This window comes from Danio aesculapii, chromosome 3 (genome assembly GCF_903798145.1).
Source record: "Danio aesculapii chromosome 3, fDanAes4.1, whole genome shotgun sequence".
NCBI classification, from domain to species: Eukaryota; Metazoa; Chordata; class Actinopteri; order Cypriniformes; family Danionidae; genus Danio; species Danio aesculapii.
Window position 1 is genome coordinate 28,432,059 of NC_079437.1, and position 20,984 is coordinate 28,453,042.

General features: G+C 35.6%; 1 protein-coding gene across 1 annotated transcript in view; it reads left to right on the forward strand.

Moving 5' to 3' along the window:
- The window catches only part of cacna1ia (calcium voltage-gated channel subunit alpha1 Ia), a 284,961-nt gene that overhangs the window by 239,754 nt on the left and 24,223 nt on the right, over positions 1–20,984 (forward strand). The window contains exons 28-31 of the mRNA XM_056451129.1: positions 4,044–4,114; positions 10,760–10,838; positions 11,150–11,271; positions 18,099–18,473. Of these exons, the coding sequence (XP_056307104.1) occupies positions 4,044–4,114; positions 10,760–10,838; positions 11,150–11,271; positions 18,099–18,473 (647 nt within the window). The remainder of the gene's footprint in view (positions 1–4,043; positions 4,115–10,759; positions 10,839–11,149; positions 11,272–18,098; positions 18,474–20,984) is intronic.

Here is a 20,984-nt window from a genome sequence, read left to right on the forward strand (position 1 = left end):
ATTCATTTTTCTGCTGAACACAAATTAAGATATACTGAAGAATTTTGGAAAAAACAGCCATTGTCTTACAAAGTATTTATTTATTTTTTGTTCTTACTATGGATGACAATGGCTGCTTTTTTCCCAAAGTTCTTCAGAATTGTCTGGTTTTAAGTTCAACAGAAGAAAGAACCTGAGCGTGAGTAAATGTTGAGGAAATGTTCTTTTTTGGCTGAATTATCCCTTTAAAACCTTCATCAAACATATGGTTGAATGTTGAAATGTATTCATTTATAGTAAGTTTTGGACCTCCCTCTAAACACACCTCCATACAGTGGAGGAACTATGACATCAATTTGTATGCAAAAACCCGGAAGCGAGTTAGTATTTTAGCAGTTCCGGTTCCCTCGTCCCAAAGTCAATGGCTTTTTTGAATGGAATTTCGATTAAATGGCTTAAATAAGGTTTGTGGCTACCACAAACTCAAGATACTTTTACATTTTATTGTAAAACATAAAACACATCAGTTACATCACACTCTTGATTTTTTTAATCGGTTACGCTTCTTTAAAAAGACGGTTCCTATCAAGTTGCAAATGGGACTACATGCGATGTAGGAGACATTATAAGTCATGGAGCGAAAAAAGAATTAAATGCAGCACAGTTGCATTGGGCATTTGGATTTGTCTGTTATTTAAGTATTTTCAAAAATGCTATTTTGTAGTTTGTAGAATTTTTCTAATTGGGAATTTATATTGTGTGTAGATAATGTCTTCACTTGTAGAGACCACCATGGCAGAATAATTTGTTGATCATATATTTTCATTAAATTATATAATGGGGATACAGCCGATGATACCAGTGCAGCCTGTCACTTTCCTGCACTCATTAATGCAAATGTGTGAATAAATTTATAAAAATACATTAATATTTAATGTCATTTTTGTCATTTATGTTGTTATTTTCTTTATCTGAACACATTTAACACTGTCATAACTGCAATATTTACACTCCTACTTAAATGGTATAGCATATGTGGTAGGGGCTGCTTTTCGCTGTACTTTCGATGTACTTGTCCATGATGGAACTTGCAGGCATGTAGACTTGTCCCTCACTCCTCATTTCTGTTGTCTATTACTAAAGTAAGCAGGCTGTATGCACGCGAGCGATACACTTATTTAAATATGTCCTATTATAATACTATGTAAGCACATTTATACATACAGTTTCAAAACTTTTACAACGACCGTAAAGCAAAACAAAAATGTATTTTCCATGTAAAAAAAAAATATCCAAAAGACACATACCTGTAGGTCTTTACAGATGTGTTTTTGCATATTCCGAGAGAATAAGTCTTTGTCATGGACCATATTTTTAAAATGTAAGCTTGTAAAGTTGTCTGTAACAGGGTGGTGCTGACGTCACAGGCGACAGCCCAGAAGACAATGTAGTCAATTTATAGCCTAATGTTAGCTTTTCAATTCTTGCGTTTGCATTTAAGGTCTAAAATTGCTAAAAGTTGTATTTTCGTGCTAGGATAATCCGGTTGAACAAAACATGTAAGTCTAACGAACTGTGTTTGAACACAGAGCTTATTTGCAATCATCGAAAAGTCTATGGAAAATGCTATGGGGATTTAATTGAGGGAACCAGTTTTATGCTACCAGTTGATTGGCCTACAAGGTGATGTCATAGTTCCGCTACTATAATAAAGGTTATTCTAGATTCATCAAGATTATTTTTTCCATTCCCCATTTAATTTGTTTGTTTTGTTTGTTTGTGAAAATAAATTGTTTTAAAAATAAATCTTTCTAGATTTGTCTTCAAAGTAAATCTCAGAACATCTTGCTCTGAAGGCAAGAAGAATTCCTCTAACCTACATCAGCTTGTGTTCTGATAAGGCTGAAATCCTAAAATTGGCCTTGCCGCACATCCATCCAAGCGTAATCTCCACAAGTACTTATTGTCACACACCACAGCCATTACTCTCCTGTCTTTTATCTGTCTTTTATTTATTTTAACCCTTTATCACTTTTATTGCGTCGGAAATGATAAGGAGTGAGACTGGAAAATGTTGCAAGCAAAATTTGAACTTGATCCCCCAAAAGAGCACCACAGTTTAGTGTGTTCATGTGTTTATTTTCTCAAAAGTACAAAAATCAAAAGTGTGCTGTACAGGTGTGAATGTTCACTTGCCACAGGATTTGATTACAGTTAACAGGATACCAATTTGTTTATAAAACATTTCTTGATGCATCACAATGAATCTGTTTATCTTATTTATTAATAATTAATATACAATCAATTAATAACTTTTTGTTATTTTTTATATTTGTTAATAAAAATAAGAAGAAATTTTGTTGAATTTAAGTTACATTGCATCTACATGCCAACTGATTCTCTTTAGATTATAAGTAAACTGTTAGGTTGGGGTTGGGGGTTAGAGTTAGTGTAAGTTGACATGTACTTGCAGAGTTTCTTATAGACAGTTAAATGTCTGTTGAAGGAGCAGTATCAGCAGATATTAAGCTGACAGTCTACTAATACTCAAATGAGAAGTAATTGGCATGTAGTTGCAATCCAACTTTTAGTCAACAAAATGTGTAATAGGGACCATCAAAATAAAGTCTTACCAACATTTTTAATAGAAACAAGTAGAATAAATACATTATAAGAAACTAAAATAGTACAATACACTACTACAATGAACAGACTTTAAGATCATGTGGCTTTTTTTGTATTCATACTTTGATTATGTAAGTCAGTGCAAGTTTAGGCTACTTTACACAAAAACAATGCAAATAAAAATGATAACGTTTTTCCCATGAATTCTGAAAAAGTTTCATATCTACTTGACAAGGTTTTCTAAACAATCCACACTTTACACATCTGCCAGAAAATGCAGTATTACGTATGTCAGGCCATTATTTGGCACTGTCACCTTGGTAGTAAACAGTACCTTGTTGGGAAGGGATGATGTGCCATCTCTGCTTTAAGATGTAATGTGAAGTAAATTCACACTTTGCTGATAAAACATTAGGAAACACTTGAGCAACAACCCTATCTTGTACTTCGTCATTGTTGTGCATGCTTGTTTGAGTTTGACTTTAATCTACACTCCCTTAAACCTGTACTATGCACATGTATGACATCATCTTTTTCAAAAACCACTTTTAAGCTGTTTTCAAATGCATGCATTTCCAGTAAACAAAACAAACAGGCAAAACATATAAAAAGTTTCCCATTTTTGCCTGAAAATGATGTGTAAATGGCCTCTTAGAGTCACACGTTTTTTGTCTTTGTGTATATATATATATATATATATATATACATAAAATGCATCATGGTAGATAGATTATAAAAACAATTATATTCCACAGCCACACAGCTCTAGTCTGCACCCATTTCCGAGCACTTTTTAATCCTTGAATCAGCCAGCCAGTGTGAAATGCAAATCAAATCATTTCATGTACAATTTTTAATATAATTTTTTTTTTTACAAATTGTTCTTTTATTGCTCATTTCCAGTACTGAATTCTATTTGTCTCCCCAAATCTCAAATTTTCTCCTCCCAATTTCCCTCTAATACCTGATCAGTGGCCCATGTGTTGATAAACCCCTAATAGCCGATGAGTCTTACGTTCGCCTCATTACCCAATAGGAGCCTTAGAAATATCGCCTCCATCATACCAAAATGGTATTTTGCACAGGTCAGTGGTGCTGTATTATTGAGGATTGATCTGTTTGTCTAGAGTTTAATCTGGTCTTTAATCCTGCTGCTGTCCACAACCATCACTGAGTCTGTGTGCCATCACTCTACATCTGTACAGGGAGAGAGTTTAATTTTAGCCCTGACCTTTTCTTTCTCTTCTCATTAGCCGTTTAGGCTGGAATTAAACCAAGGTGGAGGGGGAGAATCCCTGCCTGTTATCGGCCTCTTTGTTTTTCTTGTTCTGAAATGATCAACCGCCTGTAGACGTGTGCGCACACACACACACACACACACACTGAGCTATCCTGTTGAACTCTCTGTAACTCTTTCTTTCTTTCTTTCTCTCTGACAGTGTTAAAGCTGTTAAAGATGGCCACGGGAATGAGAGCGCTGCTGGATACAGTAGTTCAAGCCCTGCCACAGGTGATAATACAACTACGCACCACTTGATGAAGCATTGCAGTGTCAACCCATCCCATTTTAGTCATATTTTGGCTTACGAAGTGGAAATCATCCAAGCAGTGTCGACAGGCTGCTCATTGGCCCATGAAAATTGGTGATTCATAGGAACCACAGACTCGCTCAGGGCAGATAATAACACGAAAGCAAGAATAAAGTATCTGCTTTTGTGCGCGCACACACACACACACACACACACACACACACACACAAAGTGAAATGTTAAAATGAAATATTGTCATTTACTTACTTTTCTGTTGTTCTAAACACATAGGACTTACTGTTCGTTCATCATTTTAACATAAATAAAGAAATTGAATTTGAAAAATACATTACGATTAACAAACACAAAAAGTATTACATTATACTGTTAAAAAACTCTGTTATTCAGCACTCACTTTTGGGGATTTGCACATACCTAAATTTAAATAGTAGCAGTTCTTGACTCCAGTAAGCTACAAACACAAACTGGGTATCATTGGAAGGAAGACACTTTGAGCTTTACTGTGGTAAAGGGAAAAGTTAAATGCCCAAAAATATAAAAAGTTATATATTATGAGGTCATGAGAGAAAAAAAGTGTATTGTGTTCAGTATTTGTTTTACATATACAAACACAGGAAAACATTAATGTAATGTCCTAGAAAAAATATGACGTGAACACCAAGTGTTTCATGAGTTTATATTTCAAATTTGATTAAGATAGCATGCAAATGAGATTTCTGTAAAAAGTTTTTTGAGACTATATCGGTGTCGTCCTTTCCCTCACCGTCAGAGGCACTTTCTCAAAAATGACCTTCCCAAACTAAAACAGTAACAGTTGCTGAATGATTTAGTCTACATTCACAGTTCATGTATCTTTGGAAAGAAGACACTTCGGGCTGTATTATCTATCATCTAGTGTCTATAATGCTCCAAATGAACAAAGTTATCGATCCTTGAGTAATGTAAAAAAAAAGTTTCACCGCATTAAACATTTAATTATTTCATAAACAAATATATGGAATTAGTCCTGGCGCAATACAGAAAAGTAATAGGTCAAAAGTTACATATCTACTGAGTATATGTTTTGAATTTGATGCCAATGTCATGCAAAATGAAATTTCTGGAATTATTTTTCTGAGACAATGTCTTGTGATTTTTCTCCCTCTCCTTGTTTGTGGAGAAGCGGTCTAATGACCACACACTTATTGAACGTTTCTAACAGCTATTTTAGTCTTTTCACATACCGCTTATTTTTTAATTGTAAAATAATAGACAGAAACGTATTGTATGAATGATTTATTTGAGCACAAGAAGTACATTGTGTGAATTAAGTCCAGTGCAAATGCAACAAAAAAGTCTTACAAGTCTTACAGAAGAACCATTTATTTCCTCAAAATTCTACACACAATACCCCATAATGACAATGTGAAAAAATTTTTTTTGAAATTGTTGCAAATTTATTAAAAATTGAAAAATCACATGTACATAAGTATTCACAACCTTTGCTCAATACCTTATTGATGCACCTTTGGCAGCAATTACAGCCCCAAGTCTTTTTGAATATGATGCCACAAGCTTGGCACATCAGGCTCTATCAGGTTGGATGGGAAGCGCCAGTATACGGCCATTTTCAGATCCTTTCAGAGATGTTCAATAGGATTTACGTCTGGGCTCTGGCTGGGCCACTCAAGGACATTCGCCAAGTTGTAGTGAAGCCACTACATTGATATTTTGGCAGTGTGCTTTGGGTCATTGTCCTGCTGGAAGATGACCCGTCGCCCCAGTCTGAGGTCAAGAGCACTCTGAAGCAGGTTTTCATTGAGGATGTCTCTGTACATTGCTGCATTCATATTTCAATCTATCCTGACTAGTCTTCCGGTTCCTGCTGCTAAAAAACATCCCCACAGCATGATGCTGACACCACCATGCTTCACTGTAAAGATGGTATTAGCTTGTTGATGAGCGGTGCCTGGTTTATTCTATTTTCATCTATAGTGAATGAAAATATGTAAAAAGGGTGGGACTCTGGATATCCAAATTCATACTTTAAATGTCCCATATAGACCAAAAAGGAGGAGTTTGAAAGATACAATCTTGAAAAAAATGTAGCAATAAAAAGAAAGTACTCCAATAAAGCACTCCAAAACACTTTCATAATCAAACACGGGGTGCTGGTTGCAGAATAGTACAGTAAGTATTTGAGGAGAGAACTGCTGGCTAGACATCTCCAGGGTTGAGTAAAGCGTCACTCCTCTGTGGATATCGATCCCTTGTTCATTACTGCTGGGGCCAATGTCTTATCCCAATGGCATCTGCGAGGTAATTAACGCTGCAGCTGATTAAAGAGCCACTCAGGCACACAGTCTTAACCAACATCCTTCTAGAAACTCCTGTGCATTTCCATTACAAGTCTCTTGGAGATACTGCTTATTCCCTGTAGTCTTCGGAATATGGCTTCTAAGACTTGGCTTAAAACTTTTTTTTTTGTTTGGTAGATTTAGAGTAACATTAAACATGAAACATTTCCACTTTTATGAAAGTATGAGGTTGGTAAAGGTTTTTTTTTTGGTCTCTATTTCTCACCACGGCAGCGTTTATCCGATTTTTTTTTTAAATCCCCCCAAATAATAATTTCAGTACATTTAAAAGGTAATTTATTCAGATGTATTTTAGATGTTATTCAGATTTATTTATGTATTCCACAAATTTTCAACCTTCACCGTTTTAATTATTTTAAAAAAGGAATCAGTGTTCAGTACATAATGTTCTGTACATAATCAAGTGTGCATATTTTTGTAACATTATTTAATTAACTGAATGTTTAAAACCTGAAATAGCACATAAATGCACAACAACAATTTATAATAATGATAATAATAATATTTATTATGTAATTCTTTGCTCATGCTGCTATGGTATTTCTAGAAGTACCTATATGGTACATGAATATGGTTAACATTTAGTGCCGCAGTATTCATGTATTTGTCAGATTTATCTGTGTAAACCATAGACTGTAAAAGATATGGACGTAGTATCTTTGACTTCACCTATAGGTTTCTAAAGAGCGCAAATGAAGCTACAAGTAGGCGTGGCTGACAATCGCCATTACCAAACAAGGGCAAAGAGGTGGAGCATGAGCGAAGCTACAGACACCTGCTAGCATTTTACAGAGACAGGCTTTTCTTTGGGAGAAATGCTTAATACTTCATTACCTGTGACTCATTTGTGTTCTGATCACATGTGCTTGGTTGTATGTTATATCAGTAAAGTGTTTAGTCTTTTTAAAACACTGCTGTAATACATTAAGGTGCTAAGCATTGTTCTTGTGACGTTTTTCTACAAGAGGAATACGCTAATTACTTCCAAATACTTCAAATAATAATAATAATTCCTTACATTTATATAGGGCTTTTCTGGACACTCAAAGCGCTTTACACATTGGGGCGAATCTCCTACTGTGGGATTTCTAACAAACCACAGAGAGTCAGGGCCTCGGTTAAACATCTCATTCGAAAGATAGCACTCACTGAGCAGTATAGTGTCCCCTTCTCTATACTGGGGCATTAGGACCCACTCCCAGGTTGAGCGCCCCCTGCTGGCCTCACTAACACGACTTCCAGCAGCAATCTAGCTGTCCCATGTGGTCTCCCATCCAGGTACTGACCAGGCACAGCCCTGTTTAGCTTCAGTGGGCGACCATGTGAGAGTTGCAGAAAGATAGCTGCCGGCGAAAATATAGTCTGTGTTAGTAAATGCAAGGCTATTTATGTAATTCCAGGCATAAAACTGTATGACATTTCAGATGACTGTTTTATAACCTACAGCTAATCAATCTGTCAGATTCTGGATGCATTACAGTTCTACAGAAAATTATAAGTGATAAATTAACCTAAGTAAAACAAATACATTTATAGATAGGCTATATAAGTAATTTCACTCACCTGGGAAATGGAAGCAACTTGAATGCGTAAAGCCAAAAAAAACAAAACAAAAACACAATATATATATGCTGAGTTCAGCAGCTAATCAGCCGGAACGACATGACAGCAACCAGCGACAACTAGCTGTAACTCAACTGGCCATACCCTTAATTATGCAGATTTAATATAACTTAATAAATACGAAACGGATGAGTTATAAAAAAAATTCACCCTCTCACAGTTGTCATGAAGGGTAATATTAGCCATATACATCAAAACAACCTTTTGTACCAGGCTGTAAACATGTTTTATGAGCTGTAAAATTGGCCAATTTAGCATTGCAGTCAGGGAACATCTGGAATTCCTGGAGCCAGCCCCCAAAGGCGAGTCGATGAATTGCAGTTTCAGTTACTTCCATACTGGCTTCACAAGGGAGAGCGGGAGGTTGGTGCTTGATGTAAATGTACCACTGAACTTAAAGTATTTGTAAGCTAACTAGAATTTTGTGCATCAAAGCCTACATAGACTACTTTTTTATCCATCATGCTCACCAAAGACAACAAAGCAGTGAAGCTTACTTAAACACATACTGGCACTCTCAAGTCACAATCTTTTTAGATCTTAAAGCCAAAACTGTCATTTTGTAGCATTTGATTGTATGTTTGATAGATCATTACTTAGCATTAAACGTTTTATTGTACTTGCTGGCACACTATATAAAATGACACGACCAAGCACATTACAAATTACAATAATGTGATCCAGCTAATTGTTTTATTCCCCATTTTACATGCTTATAGCTCTCTCGTACACCGTTTTCATAATTAGCAGCACTTTAGGCTGGCTGTTAGCGCCTGTGCTGAATTTTTTAGCACTTTCCATTGCATCTCATCTTTCTATTTTGTTTTGAGATGCCTGTGCTATGGTGGACACACCCTACACATATTTCTGACAGACTAGTGTGTTACTATTAGCGGTAGCATAGTTAGCCTCCATGTGCTCTGGCTGCATCAGGACACAGGTCATTTCCTCCATTAAGAGGCTTAATTCTGTTCCCGCAGCTGCACCTCTGACATGGCCACCAGTGCCATCCATCATTTATGAGCTTTTTGTTAAATCACAAATTTGTTCTGCTTCATTTTGCTGCAGGGAAACAGGTACAGCATTCGCTTAGACTACGACTACAGAGAGACTCAAAATGCAGGAGTATTAAAATGTGCATTACATTGCTTTGTTTTTATGCCCATTTCAATTATTTTTTTGGTTTTTACCGAATGTTATGGTAAAGTTTTATCTTAAAGGGATATTTCACCCAAAATGAAAATAAAATAAAAAAGTATTTATGATGTTGTGTGCTCTTTTGGACTACAAAATGATAATTAAAAAATAATAATAATAAATAAATACATGCAAAATACATTATTGCAAAAGTACATGCAGTATATGCATGACAATTATGAAGCAATGCAATAAGATTTGGTTAAAAAAAATACAATTTAATATATTATGTAACAAAAATCTTCACCTAGGCTGTTTATTATTGTTTGTTATTTTTCTGATATAATACAGTGCATGCGGAAATTATTCATGGCGCTTCACTTTTTCCACATTTTTTTATGTTACAACCGTATTGCAAAATGTATTAAATTAATTAATTTCCTTGTTGCAAATTTATTAAATATAAAAACCTGAAACATCACATTTATGTAAGTATTCACAGCCTTTGCTGTGAAGCTCTAAATTGGGCTCAGGTACGTTCTGTTTCCACTGATCATTCTTGAGATGTTTCAGCAGCTTAATTGGAGTTCACCTGTAGTAAATTCAGTTGATTGGACATGATTTGAAAAGGCACCTGTCTATATAAGGTCCCAGGGTTGATAGTGCATGTTAAAGCACAAACCAAGCATGAAGACAAAGGAATTGTCTGTAGACCTCTGAGACAGGATTGTCTCGAGGCACAAGGCTGGGGAAGGTTACAGAAAAATTTATGCTGCGCTGAAAGTTCCAATGAGCACAGTGATCTCCATCATCCATAAGTGGAATTCCCAAATACAGGTGGGCCAAGCTTGTGGCATCATATTCAAAAAGACTTGAGGCTGTAATTGCAGGCAAAGGTGCATCAACAAAGTATTGAGCAAAGGCTGTGAATACTTATGTACATGTGATTTTTCAGGCTATTTATTTGTAATAAATTTGCAACAATTTCACTTTTTTCACATTGTCATTATGGGGTATTGTGTGTAGAATTTTGAGGAAAATGAATTAAATGAATTTAATCCATTTTAATATAAGGCTGTAACATAAAAAAATATGGAAAAAGTGAAGCGCTATGAATATTTTCCAGATGCACTGTAAATGGACATTCTTATAGTAAATTAACTTTGCATTATAGTATATTTTCTCTTGTTTTATGCAGTTTGGCTTCTTAAAAATATTTAGTTCTGGCTTTATGGATAAATATAGGAAAAGTTTGTTGCAGTGTTAAAAGGTTTATATATATATATAAATTAGTTTAGCTATAAGATTGTTTAGTTTGCATACCGGACATTCAGTATAAATTGTGATTCTGCTGTTTGCTTTTGTTTGGGATAATAGCATGCACTTAATGCTTGTGTGTACTGTAACTGTAGTATGGCTTCTTGCCTGTAAATTGTGTCAAGGCTAAATGCGTGTGTGATGGGTTTTGTCTTGATTTGTGTGTTTCAGGTGGGGAACCTTGGCCTCCTCTTCATGCTGCTGTTCTTCATTTATGCTGCACTGGGGGTGGAATTGTTCGGAGAGCTTGGTAAACAAATACTATTCGTCTTATACACTGTTTGATGTAAATTCTCTTTTTTTTCCCTCTCTCTCTCTCTCTCTCTCTCTCTCTCTCTCTCTCTGTCTCTCTCTCTCTCTCTCTCTCTCTCTCTCGCTCTCGCTCTCTCTCTCCATCCTTGGCTTTCTGTTCATTTCAATTCTTCTCAATTCAAAGCTGAATTTGGTATGGCTGCATGGGTAAAGTTAGGACAAAGCCTTTAGGGGACAAACATTCAAAGGTATATTTTGAAAGTTTTAAACAATGCAAATACTGTGTACGGCTCTATCTGTTCCCTGCAGTGTGCAATGAGGATTACCCATGTGAAGGCATGAGTCGTCACGCCACCTTTGAGAACTTTGGCATGGCATTCCTCACCCTCTTCCAGGTCTCCACTGGTGATAACTGGAATGGCATTATGAAGGTACAGCACAACAAAGTAATACCATTAAATTTGTTTAGTTGTAAAATGTTCATTGGAGAGTTAGGATTAAAGGTCTTTGCACGCTGAAGTCTAGGAGTTTTTTCCAGGAGTCTATGGGCAGTACGTCAAATGCATGGACACATACACACACACCAAGCAGCAGCAGGGGAGATGTGCGCCAGTCACTGAATGCAGCATATAAGGTTTCTCAACTGTCCGCCACATTCTGTCTTTATTTTATGCACTGTGTACGTCAAAGTTATATGTAGCTCAAATAACGGCATTCTGTATTTAGCTTTACGCTTGTACAGTAGCTGTAAACTGTCCAAAAAAAACTTTTCAAAGCACTTTTTCGGATGTGAAAAGCGGAAAAACACGGTTTTACCCGGTTAAAAATTTTTTATGATGAACGAAAGTTTCAGAGGCGGTGTGTCAATACGATTCACACAAGGTGAGGTCGAATTTATTTTGTAACATACAAAAATTATGAACGAAAATTTCAGATTCAGTGTGCAATAACCGTAACAGTTTGTAAACTGCATGGGCAGAGTAAACTTTCTGTTTGTTTTAATAATTAGTTTGGGGTCAATTACGATTTTCAAATATGTTCTGAAAGTCTTTTGTGCCCATCAAGACAGTTTTTTAAAAAAAATAAAAATGCTGTAAAAACTCACATTTTGAAATATCACAATAAAAAATTAAATGTGTCTCACAGGACCCCAATGCTACATAAATAATCATAATTATGAACACAACACTGGACAATACAGCAATGCTTAGCTTACTCACTGATGTGGTGAACTAAATATACATATACTGTAAATAGTTAACTAAGCAAAAACTAAGACAGATTATAAAAATACTTGATTATACTCATTATTTGGAGATGGTCCAGAGTAGCATAGTAACTCTGACCATGCTGCCATCTTGATGGCATAAACCCCCCCCACCACCACCACCACATTTTTCTCACTGTATAATTTAAACATTCTGATTAAAGATAAATTTCGGTTTAGATTTTTTATTTTGGTTACATTAAATTACAGAGGTGTCACTTTAAAAATGCATAGATCTATAATGAAAGCATGCAACTGCTTTGCTAACGTTTTATGCTCATTTAAGACAAAATTTGTTGTGTTTTAAAGAAAACCCACCAAGATAGACATGTTTTGATGTAGTTATTATTATTATTATTATTTGTATTGTGTTGTGTATATGTATGTTCAAACACCCACCCAAAACCCAGTGTCCACATTTGCTCTGCTACAAATCGTGTGTACAGAATCCATCTGCGAAACTGTCTATTTATCACTATTTATCATGCACCGCTACATGAACTGACTGCTTTGAGAATTGAATTGGAGGGGCAACGGCACCTGTAATGGAAAGGAAAGGAATCCTGCTGTTTTTATATTTATTTCAAAGTATTTCATGCCTAAACAAAATACAAGCACAGAACAGATTTACATTCAGGAGCAAGGAACATTTTTTTGGTGGTTCTTTAAGTATCGGCTCTTTAATATTTATCGCCACCCTTCATATAAAGATTATAGAATACGGGAGAAATACAGGAAATTACCTTTATTGGATGATAGCGGAATAGAATTGTAAAATACAGGAGAATCCTGAGAAAAACAGGAGGGTTGACAGGTATGAAATAATCATGTATTGATGTTTAAAACTGTGTAGCTGAATGTGTTGTGGAAACATTTTGAATCTTTCTGTAATAATGGCACTTATCTGTCACTCTGGATTAGTTAAGTGCATTCTTGATTTATCAAAATTGAGTAATTAGTAACCATTGTGTAGGTTCTGTATATAGACTACCAGAAATAGTGATTTGCTGAGATATATAGAGACAAATACTTGAATTGAATTGAATTGAATTGGCCGGGTCTGAAATGGCCAATATGTTAATTTGAAATATTCACCTTATTCTCTGCGTACGAGTGGGCGCAGCCATTTGAATAATTTAGGCTCGAGACTTCCGGTCTCATTCACTTCCATTCATTTTTAGACGTTAAAAACAGCTCGTTTTGCTGCTTGGTGTTGCAAAATGATATTTTCTTATTATATTATTCTACTTTGTCTGTATTGTCATACAAACACTTGTTTGTAGAGTAAGTAGTGTGACCACTTTCTGCCGTTAATTATTCATAGTCATTTCTCCCATAGACAGCTGAATCGGAAGTTCTAAAACAATCGCAAAAATGAGCACACTTCCGCATTGAAGAATAAGGTCAATAAGAACACAAACTACATTTCAGCGTTGGCTTTTAATAAAACCGTTACAGTTGAAGACAAAATTATTAGCATTCCTGTGAATTTTATTTTATTATTTATTACAATTGCTGTTTAACGGAGAGATGATTAATTTGAACTGATTTTTGAACAGTTTTTCTAACTAATTTCTTTTGTATTTGCAGTGATTACTATACAAAATGTTTTACCAGTTATGTTGAAAAATATTGATATTCAGTTTAAAGTTCAATTTAAACAATTGATATTTGGTTAATTAGGTTAACTAGTCAAGTTAGGTTAATTATGCAAAAAATAGGACAGCAATGGTTTGTTCTGTAGCCAATCGAAAATAAAAAATCTTGTTAAGTATGAAAAGTTTCTGCGATTTGGTAGATTAGTGGATGAATGCTTGGATCAGCAGTTCAAAACCCAAATATGATTTCGATTGGAGTATCAAAACCATAATTGCATTAGGCTTTAGACTACACCAGTAACTGGAAAACATTTGTCTTCACTATGGAAAAGCAATTGACAAGTAGAGTAGACAAGAGAGCATTGATGTTGTCACTTTCTGAGACTGAAACAAATATTTGGCAAAATATAAAATAAAAAAAAAGACAAAACAATAATGGATCTTCATTCATTTCAATTCACAACACAAAAAACAAAGGAAAACACACAGTATTTCGTTTAAGATACCATATTGCCATTTCATAGAGTAATGAAATCAAATACATTTCAAAATGCGTTCATTGTATGGTTAGTAGCCATTTAATCACATAATTTTAAAAAGTAGACTGATTGCTTGTGGATTATTAGACCAGGCAGGCACACAACCAACGTGAAGTGGGTGTCCTTTGAGGTAGTGGGGTATAAATCTTACAGTCTCATCTCACCATTATTCCCCATGTACAGTATTTTCACCATGGCTTCTTTCATCACAGTTCATCTCTCGTCCTCTCAGTGTCTTTCTCATCTCTGATACACTTGTCTTTGAGGAATGAGTTCTTATCGGCCTGTGTAAAGAGAACCTGCTGCGTTTCATCTACTCTCTCTCTCCAGCCTGCCGTTTATATGATGGGTATATGATGGAGGAACAGCCGGCTCAGCATATTCAGCGCAGTAGTAAAGCACACCTGAATAAATGAGAAGACATTGGCGCGATATTGATGCGTAACGCCCCGCACACACTCTGTGGAGGCTGACAAGCTTTAGCTATTAGCCACACATACAGGGAGTTTTATGGCTCGTGGAGGCTTTCTTGGCTGCATTATAATCAGAGCTGTAAATTATAACCTGAGTTCCTATATACCTGCAGAGAAATCGCCGCCTCTTCGAACCCAAAACCGCACGCATGAGTGGACAAGAGAAGAAATGAGGCTAGAGGAAGGAATGTAGAGGTTGTTGTTCATCATAATGAAATTGGCAATGTGGGATTTGTTCAAATTGACCCTACTGTATAGCACATGCTAATAAAATGAGCAAAGGGGAGTCAGCTGTCACGCTAACTGCTGGTTATTGCTGTTAAACAACTGTTATTTAAACAAATAAACCGAGACATTGTAAATATCCACATCATGTACAGCTTTATTGCACTTCCTCAGTATTTTTCAAGCTATATTTTTTGATACATGTTTAAGTGCACTTGTAATAAGAGAAATGATACTTTTATTTAATTAATTTTGTTAATATATTGTATTTATCTTCATACACTGTAAAAAATGTAATGACAAAAAGGCAATACAACAAATAATTTCATGTTGCTTTAACTTATTTTAATGTTAATCAGGTTTCAACTAAATTATTATACAAAGTTGAACTTAATATTTCAAGTCAGTTTGTTTGGTTAGAGTTGAAATGACTAGAAAGGTTTATTTGATTCAACAAAAACATTTAAGGCAGCAAGAATTATTTTACAGTGTACTTTAGGGTCGGGTCGAGAGATGATGCCATCGTCTATCGCCAATACACATCACGATGCTGAGTCGGCATTGCAATCCTTCGCTCCGCCGCCACAGCAACCCGCTTGCAAAACTACACATTTAGGCCCCGTTTACTCTAATACATCTCAGTTTTAAAATGGCATTTTAGAACGAAAGCGATCCACATCCACACTGGCGTTTCATCTAGCATTTCTGAAAAGATTTCCGTCCACACTATACCGCTGAAAATGCACATCACGTAAACACACACACACACTAGCATGCGCATGTCTGAGGTCCAGGCAGTCAGTGGGTGCTTTGGGCACAAAACCCCAGAGAGCAGTGCACGTCGGACAGTTTATCAAAGATGTACTGCTGGCTCGTGTCACACTATAATTGTTAAACATGATATTTAATAAACCTTGTCTATATCTAACGACTCTTTAGTGTTCTGAGTCTAACAGGTAACGTGTCAGTGTCAGTATATTGCTTCAATCTTTCGCTTTCACGCTTGTACCTAGTAATTTTTGCAAAAACCTCAGATACTGTTGGTTGTGCACACTGGAAAAAGTGATTGACAGGTGGTAATTTGTGTTAAACTTATTCTTATTTATGATTTGGTAATGGGTAAAACAAAGACCATGCGGGACAGGTAGTTGAAACCGTAGGCTACAAATAATTAATTAGTTATGAATTAATTAATTATTCATAAATAATTAATTCACCGCTGCTTACGATGACGATGCCATTGTCTATCTCGATGTTTCACATTGAACATCATACGATAGCAAATTGGTCGACATCGCTAGACCCTAGAGTACAACAGAATTTGTCTTGAATTCTTCAGTTCAGTTTTAATATCCCATTTGAGCATATTTTACTGTTAATTGGCGATTTAAAATTTTCAAACAAAATCCAGGTTTATAGGATAAAATATCATTTGATTTCTTGTATTTTTAGTTTTAATTTTCTTTATGATAAGTTCAAGTTTCGACATTAAAGAATTAAATATGTACTGGAAAACATGATAGTTATAGGGTTAAAACACTTGTTCTACTTGTGTGATTTTTGTATTCAAAAAATGTTGAAAAGCTCATTCTTTCAGTTTGTGCTAATGTGCTTTTTTTAAAACAGGAGAAAAGCGTTTAATGAAAACCTTGACTTTTGTTATTATATCACATATCATGCAAAAAGCATTTGAGTAGTTCAGTCTTGTTTTCCATTGATTTATTGCACTGAAGATAATCTAATATAATAGCGTAATAGTCTCTGAATCAAGTGTTCAGCATACAAACAAATTGCTGTTAAACAGCAGTTACATAAATAGAAGTAATTTTCTATTATTGACATCTCCGACAAAGTGCAAAAGTAATTTAATCAATGCATTTGTCCTGCTTTCTATTGATTTAGTGCAGTCCAGCTTATCTAGAATAATTGTTGAATAGGCTCAGAATTGGGTGTCAATTTGTCAGCACACAGGCAAAATGCTGTTAAGCAGGAGTCACAGAAGTAATTTAGCATTATTGACATCTGAGACGCAATGCAAAAATAATCAGCAGTTGTGTCTTGTTTTCCAGTGTAAAATAAAGTAGTGGAGTAAAAAAAAATGCTTCAGTTAAATTCATAATATTGTAAGGATTTTTTGCAGCAGGAAAGCGATATAAAATAGAAAATGTTATTATTGTTCACAAGAAATGGTATCAATGTATTGTAATTCTGTGTAGTGAACATGATTTTTCCAGTTATAAATTAATTTTTTAAGCACTTACGCTCAATTAAAGTGACAGAGTATTGATAATGACCAAAATCACATTAAATGACAGTAAAAAAATAGCAATTTTACCCAATAAATGCATCAATAGCATACACTGATTTTTATATAGTCAATCAAATGAAGTGAAATGATTTTTAAAAATGCAGCAAATATTTATTTGGGGCCAAACTACCAAATCAAATTTAAAACAATTTTCGTATTGGTTTTGCCCAAGTCTCACACTAGTTTGATCATGTATAAATATCATTATAACTTTATTGTATAAATATTATAACTACAGGCCTACATCATTCTGACAATCAAAAACAAAATGACATGATATCACAGGCGATTGTCTTCTGACCAAGTGCACCTTAAAAGACATGAATGAGACTCCTCATAAAGCTTGAAAAGCGTACAGCTCTTTAGGATCTATATAATTTGTAAAATAAAGACTTGCAGATTAAGGAAACAGCATAGGAGGAAGTTTCCACAGGCCTTGGTGCAGATGAAAAATTAAAAAAGTGTATTTATATATACAGATAGACAGGTTACTAGATAGATTAGACAGAGATAGATTGATCTGTGCAGTAGCTGCTGAGTATATGTTGTGAAACTGGCAAAAAGTCCAATTTAAAGGCTAGTTATAGTTCAACAGTGTTTTTTTTTTGTAGCCAATAGAAAATAATATATATATTTTTAAGGGGGCTAATAATATTGACTGTAAAAATCATATAAAAAATTAAAAACCGGTTTTATTCCAGCCAAATTAAAAGAAATAAGAAAAAATATTATAGGAAATACTGTGGAAATGTAGTTGCTCTGTTAAACATCACATTCTATATCCACATTCAACTGTATAGCTAACTGTTACAGAAGTTTACGTGTGTTTATTCTCTGCCTTTGTGCAGGACACTCTCCGTGAATGCCCGCCAGGCGAGTACACCTGTAATCCCAGCCTACAATTCATCTCCCCGCTGTACTTTGTGAGCTTTGTGCTCACGGCCCAGTTTGTCCTCATCAATGTGGTGGTGGCTGTGCTGATGAAACACCTGGACGACTCCAACAAAGAGGCCCAGGAGGAGGCAGAGATGGATGCCGAGATTGAAATGGAGCTGGCCCAGGGAACGCTCTGCTGCATCGGCGGAGGGGGTGCCGTAGCCGACAGGACCGGCATGGGGCATCAAGGGGCTGCATCCTGCTCCGCTGTTCCCCCTCACTCCCCAATCACACACCCAGTGGCCCACGAGCCCAACAGCACCAGGAGACTCTACTCACCGGCGCAGGTAGGACACAAGCTGCGCTGGCAGGCAAACTGATAAACAGATTATTGATGGATGAATGCGTTCGTGAACATCAGGCCTCGTTAAATGGATGAATAAATTGGGTGATGGAGCAATGGATTGATGAACTAAGGATTTGGATGAAAAGATTGTCTCTGTGCTGATAAATGGATGAATAATGGATGCATTGGGACGGAGGAGTGTATTGATCGAAACTGGATGTTTGCATTAATGATAGACTGGTCATTTGAATGATAAAGGGATATATTGACAGCCTGATGAATTAGTTAATAGAATGGTTTATAAGAACGGGTTGTATGAATAGATTTTATGGAAATTACGGTAGCTGTGTATATCACAATATCTGTATATTTATGGTGTAAATCAAATTAGAAAACCTTGTTAGATTACTTACTGTACCCTCAGGCGATTCAAGATGGAGGTGATTTTATTTCTTTGTTTAAATGACTAATACCTGTATTTTTGGGTCTCTCTTTTTTCCTGTGATTTTTCTCTGATGCTTGCAAGATGAAGTCTTTTACAAAGTTTTTTGTAGTTTGCAGCGCAGATTGGGGGATATGTGTGGCACAAACTTTAAACTAAGCTATAATTTGCCGAAAAACTCAAGGCGAGTCCCATGAGTACAGAAAAAGGGTCTTCCCTTGTGTCAAGGACCTTCTGCCAGGATTTGAGGGTATAGCAAGTGTTTAAAGGCATTATTCAGGTCCCTCCCAGTCCTGACTGACCAATGGCGTGAGAGTAAAAGTTATGCGGAAAACTTTCCGTGTTCCTCCTCGCTGGTCTGTACCATCCGAAGACAGACAGACAAAATTTACAGTTTGAAATTACACCAAGCATACAAGCTATCATCCTATGTCCTAGATCATGAGCTGTAGGATTATGTACGGAGAAGAATGACACCAAACATGACACATTTAGAAATACATAAAACATAATTCATGCATTCCTAGTTTGTCAAATCTTAAAAAGGGCATATACAAGGTTAAGAATTTAGAGAGGATTAGGGAGAGAATACATAGGATACAAACACATTACATGTACTTTGGGCGGAATTTTGAGGTTTCTCTGAGTCCATTTCAATAGTGCGTGTCTTTGTGAATGGTTGTGGGTCCCAAGATGGAGGGGGAGGGCAGGGTTCCCTCTGGTATGTCTTTGAAGACAAAAAGTCATTTTAGCAGGAAAAAATATCTAGGGTAGTGCTTAAGTTTAAACTACAACATATATGCTACAGCATTGAATTAAATAATTGTTCATGAATTTACCATAAAACATTATTTAATGGTATGTAATATTTAAATACATTACATTCATACTGTTTTGTTTATTTTCAGATTCTGTAGCTTTCTAAAAAAAAGTTATATCATCTTACACTGTGAAAAAATGCTGGGTTTCACACAATTCTTTCATGTAGTCCCAACACAAATCGATTAAGTTAACTTAATTGTTTTTTAAATTTAAGTGGATTTTAAGTTTTCCCCCAAAAAACTCAAGAATTGTGTCGAATCAGCTCATTGTAAATAAGAAGTTTGAACAACCAGCAAAAATATACATATATTTTAACTGTAAATCTTTTTTTAATGCCGTAAGAAAAATACAGACACTAAGAACATAATTATCTTTTCTCAGGCTTTTGTAAGAATAGGTTTTAACCACAGCGGTACAGAACTGTAGTTCTGCCGAGCGACTAAAAAGTTATCAGCATGATGGTAAAAAACTACATTCCTAGTCAAACCATTCTTCTGCAGTCTAATACCAAAAACAGAAATAAGGGCAGTATTAATAGCTAAACATGTGGGAGAGCGTTGATATTATGTGATTGTATTGTATTGCAGTATGGAGCAAATAAGTGTTGATGTTAAATCAAAAGTAACTCACAAATACTTGAAAATAAAATGATTTAATGACAATAATTCTCTATGGTTACAACTGAATTGATTACAACTAACTGTATAAAATGATGAAACATGAAATGATAAAAACATACGATATAAATTGTACCCAGCTTAAATGTAAAGTTACCTGAAAGAAAGAGACGGGGAAGGAGAGAAAGACAAAGAGAGCAGGCCCCAAAGATAGCCTGATAGCAGTAGAGAGCAGAGGAGGAGAGGAGCAGAGCAGGAAAGCGCAGAGCAAGAAAAGAGACAGAGCAAAGTTTAACATCTATTTTGTATCTTACTTGACCATGTGACCAAAGCCCAAATACTTAGACATTCAAACTGACCAATCATTATGGGACCACATCGTAAAACCCCCAAAGTCCAAATACCAGGCCCTGATCTAATCAGTATCTGCCTTTGGAGTCAGTATGGACCTACTTTGGTGAAAAGACATGTTTTGCCATATAAACAAATGCATATGATAATTTAGCCTCTTACACTTCGGAGGGAAATTATATACTGTACAAGTGTCCATCGTTTCTGTAGTGTTATGTAGCATTCATTTGTCTTCATGTACAGAAAAATGTTAGTGCCCTTTGCTTATGAAGTTGGAGTA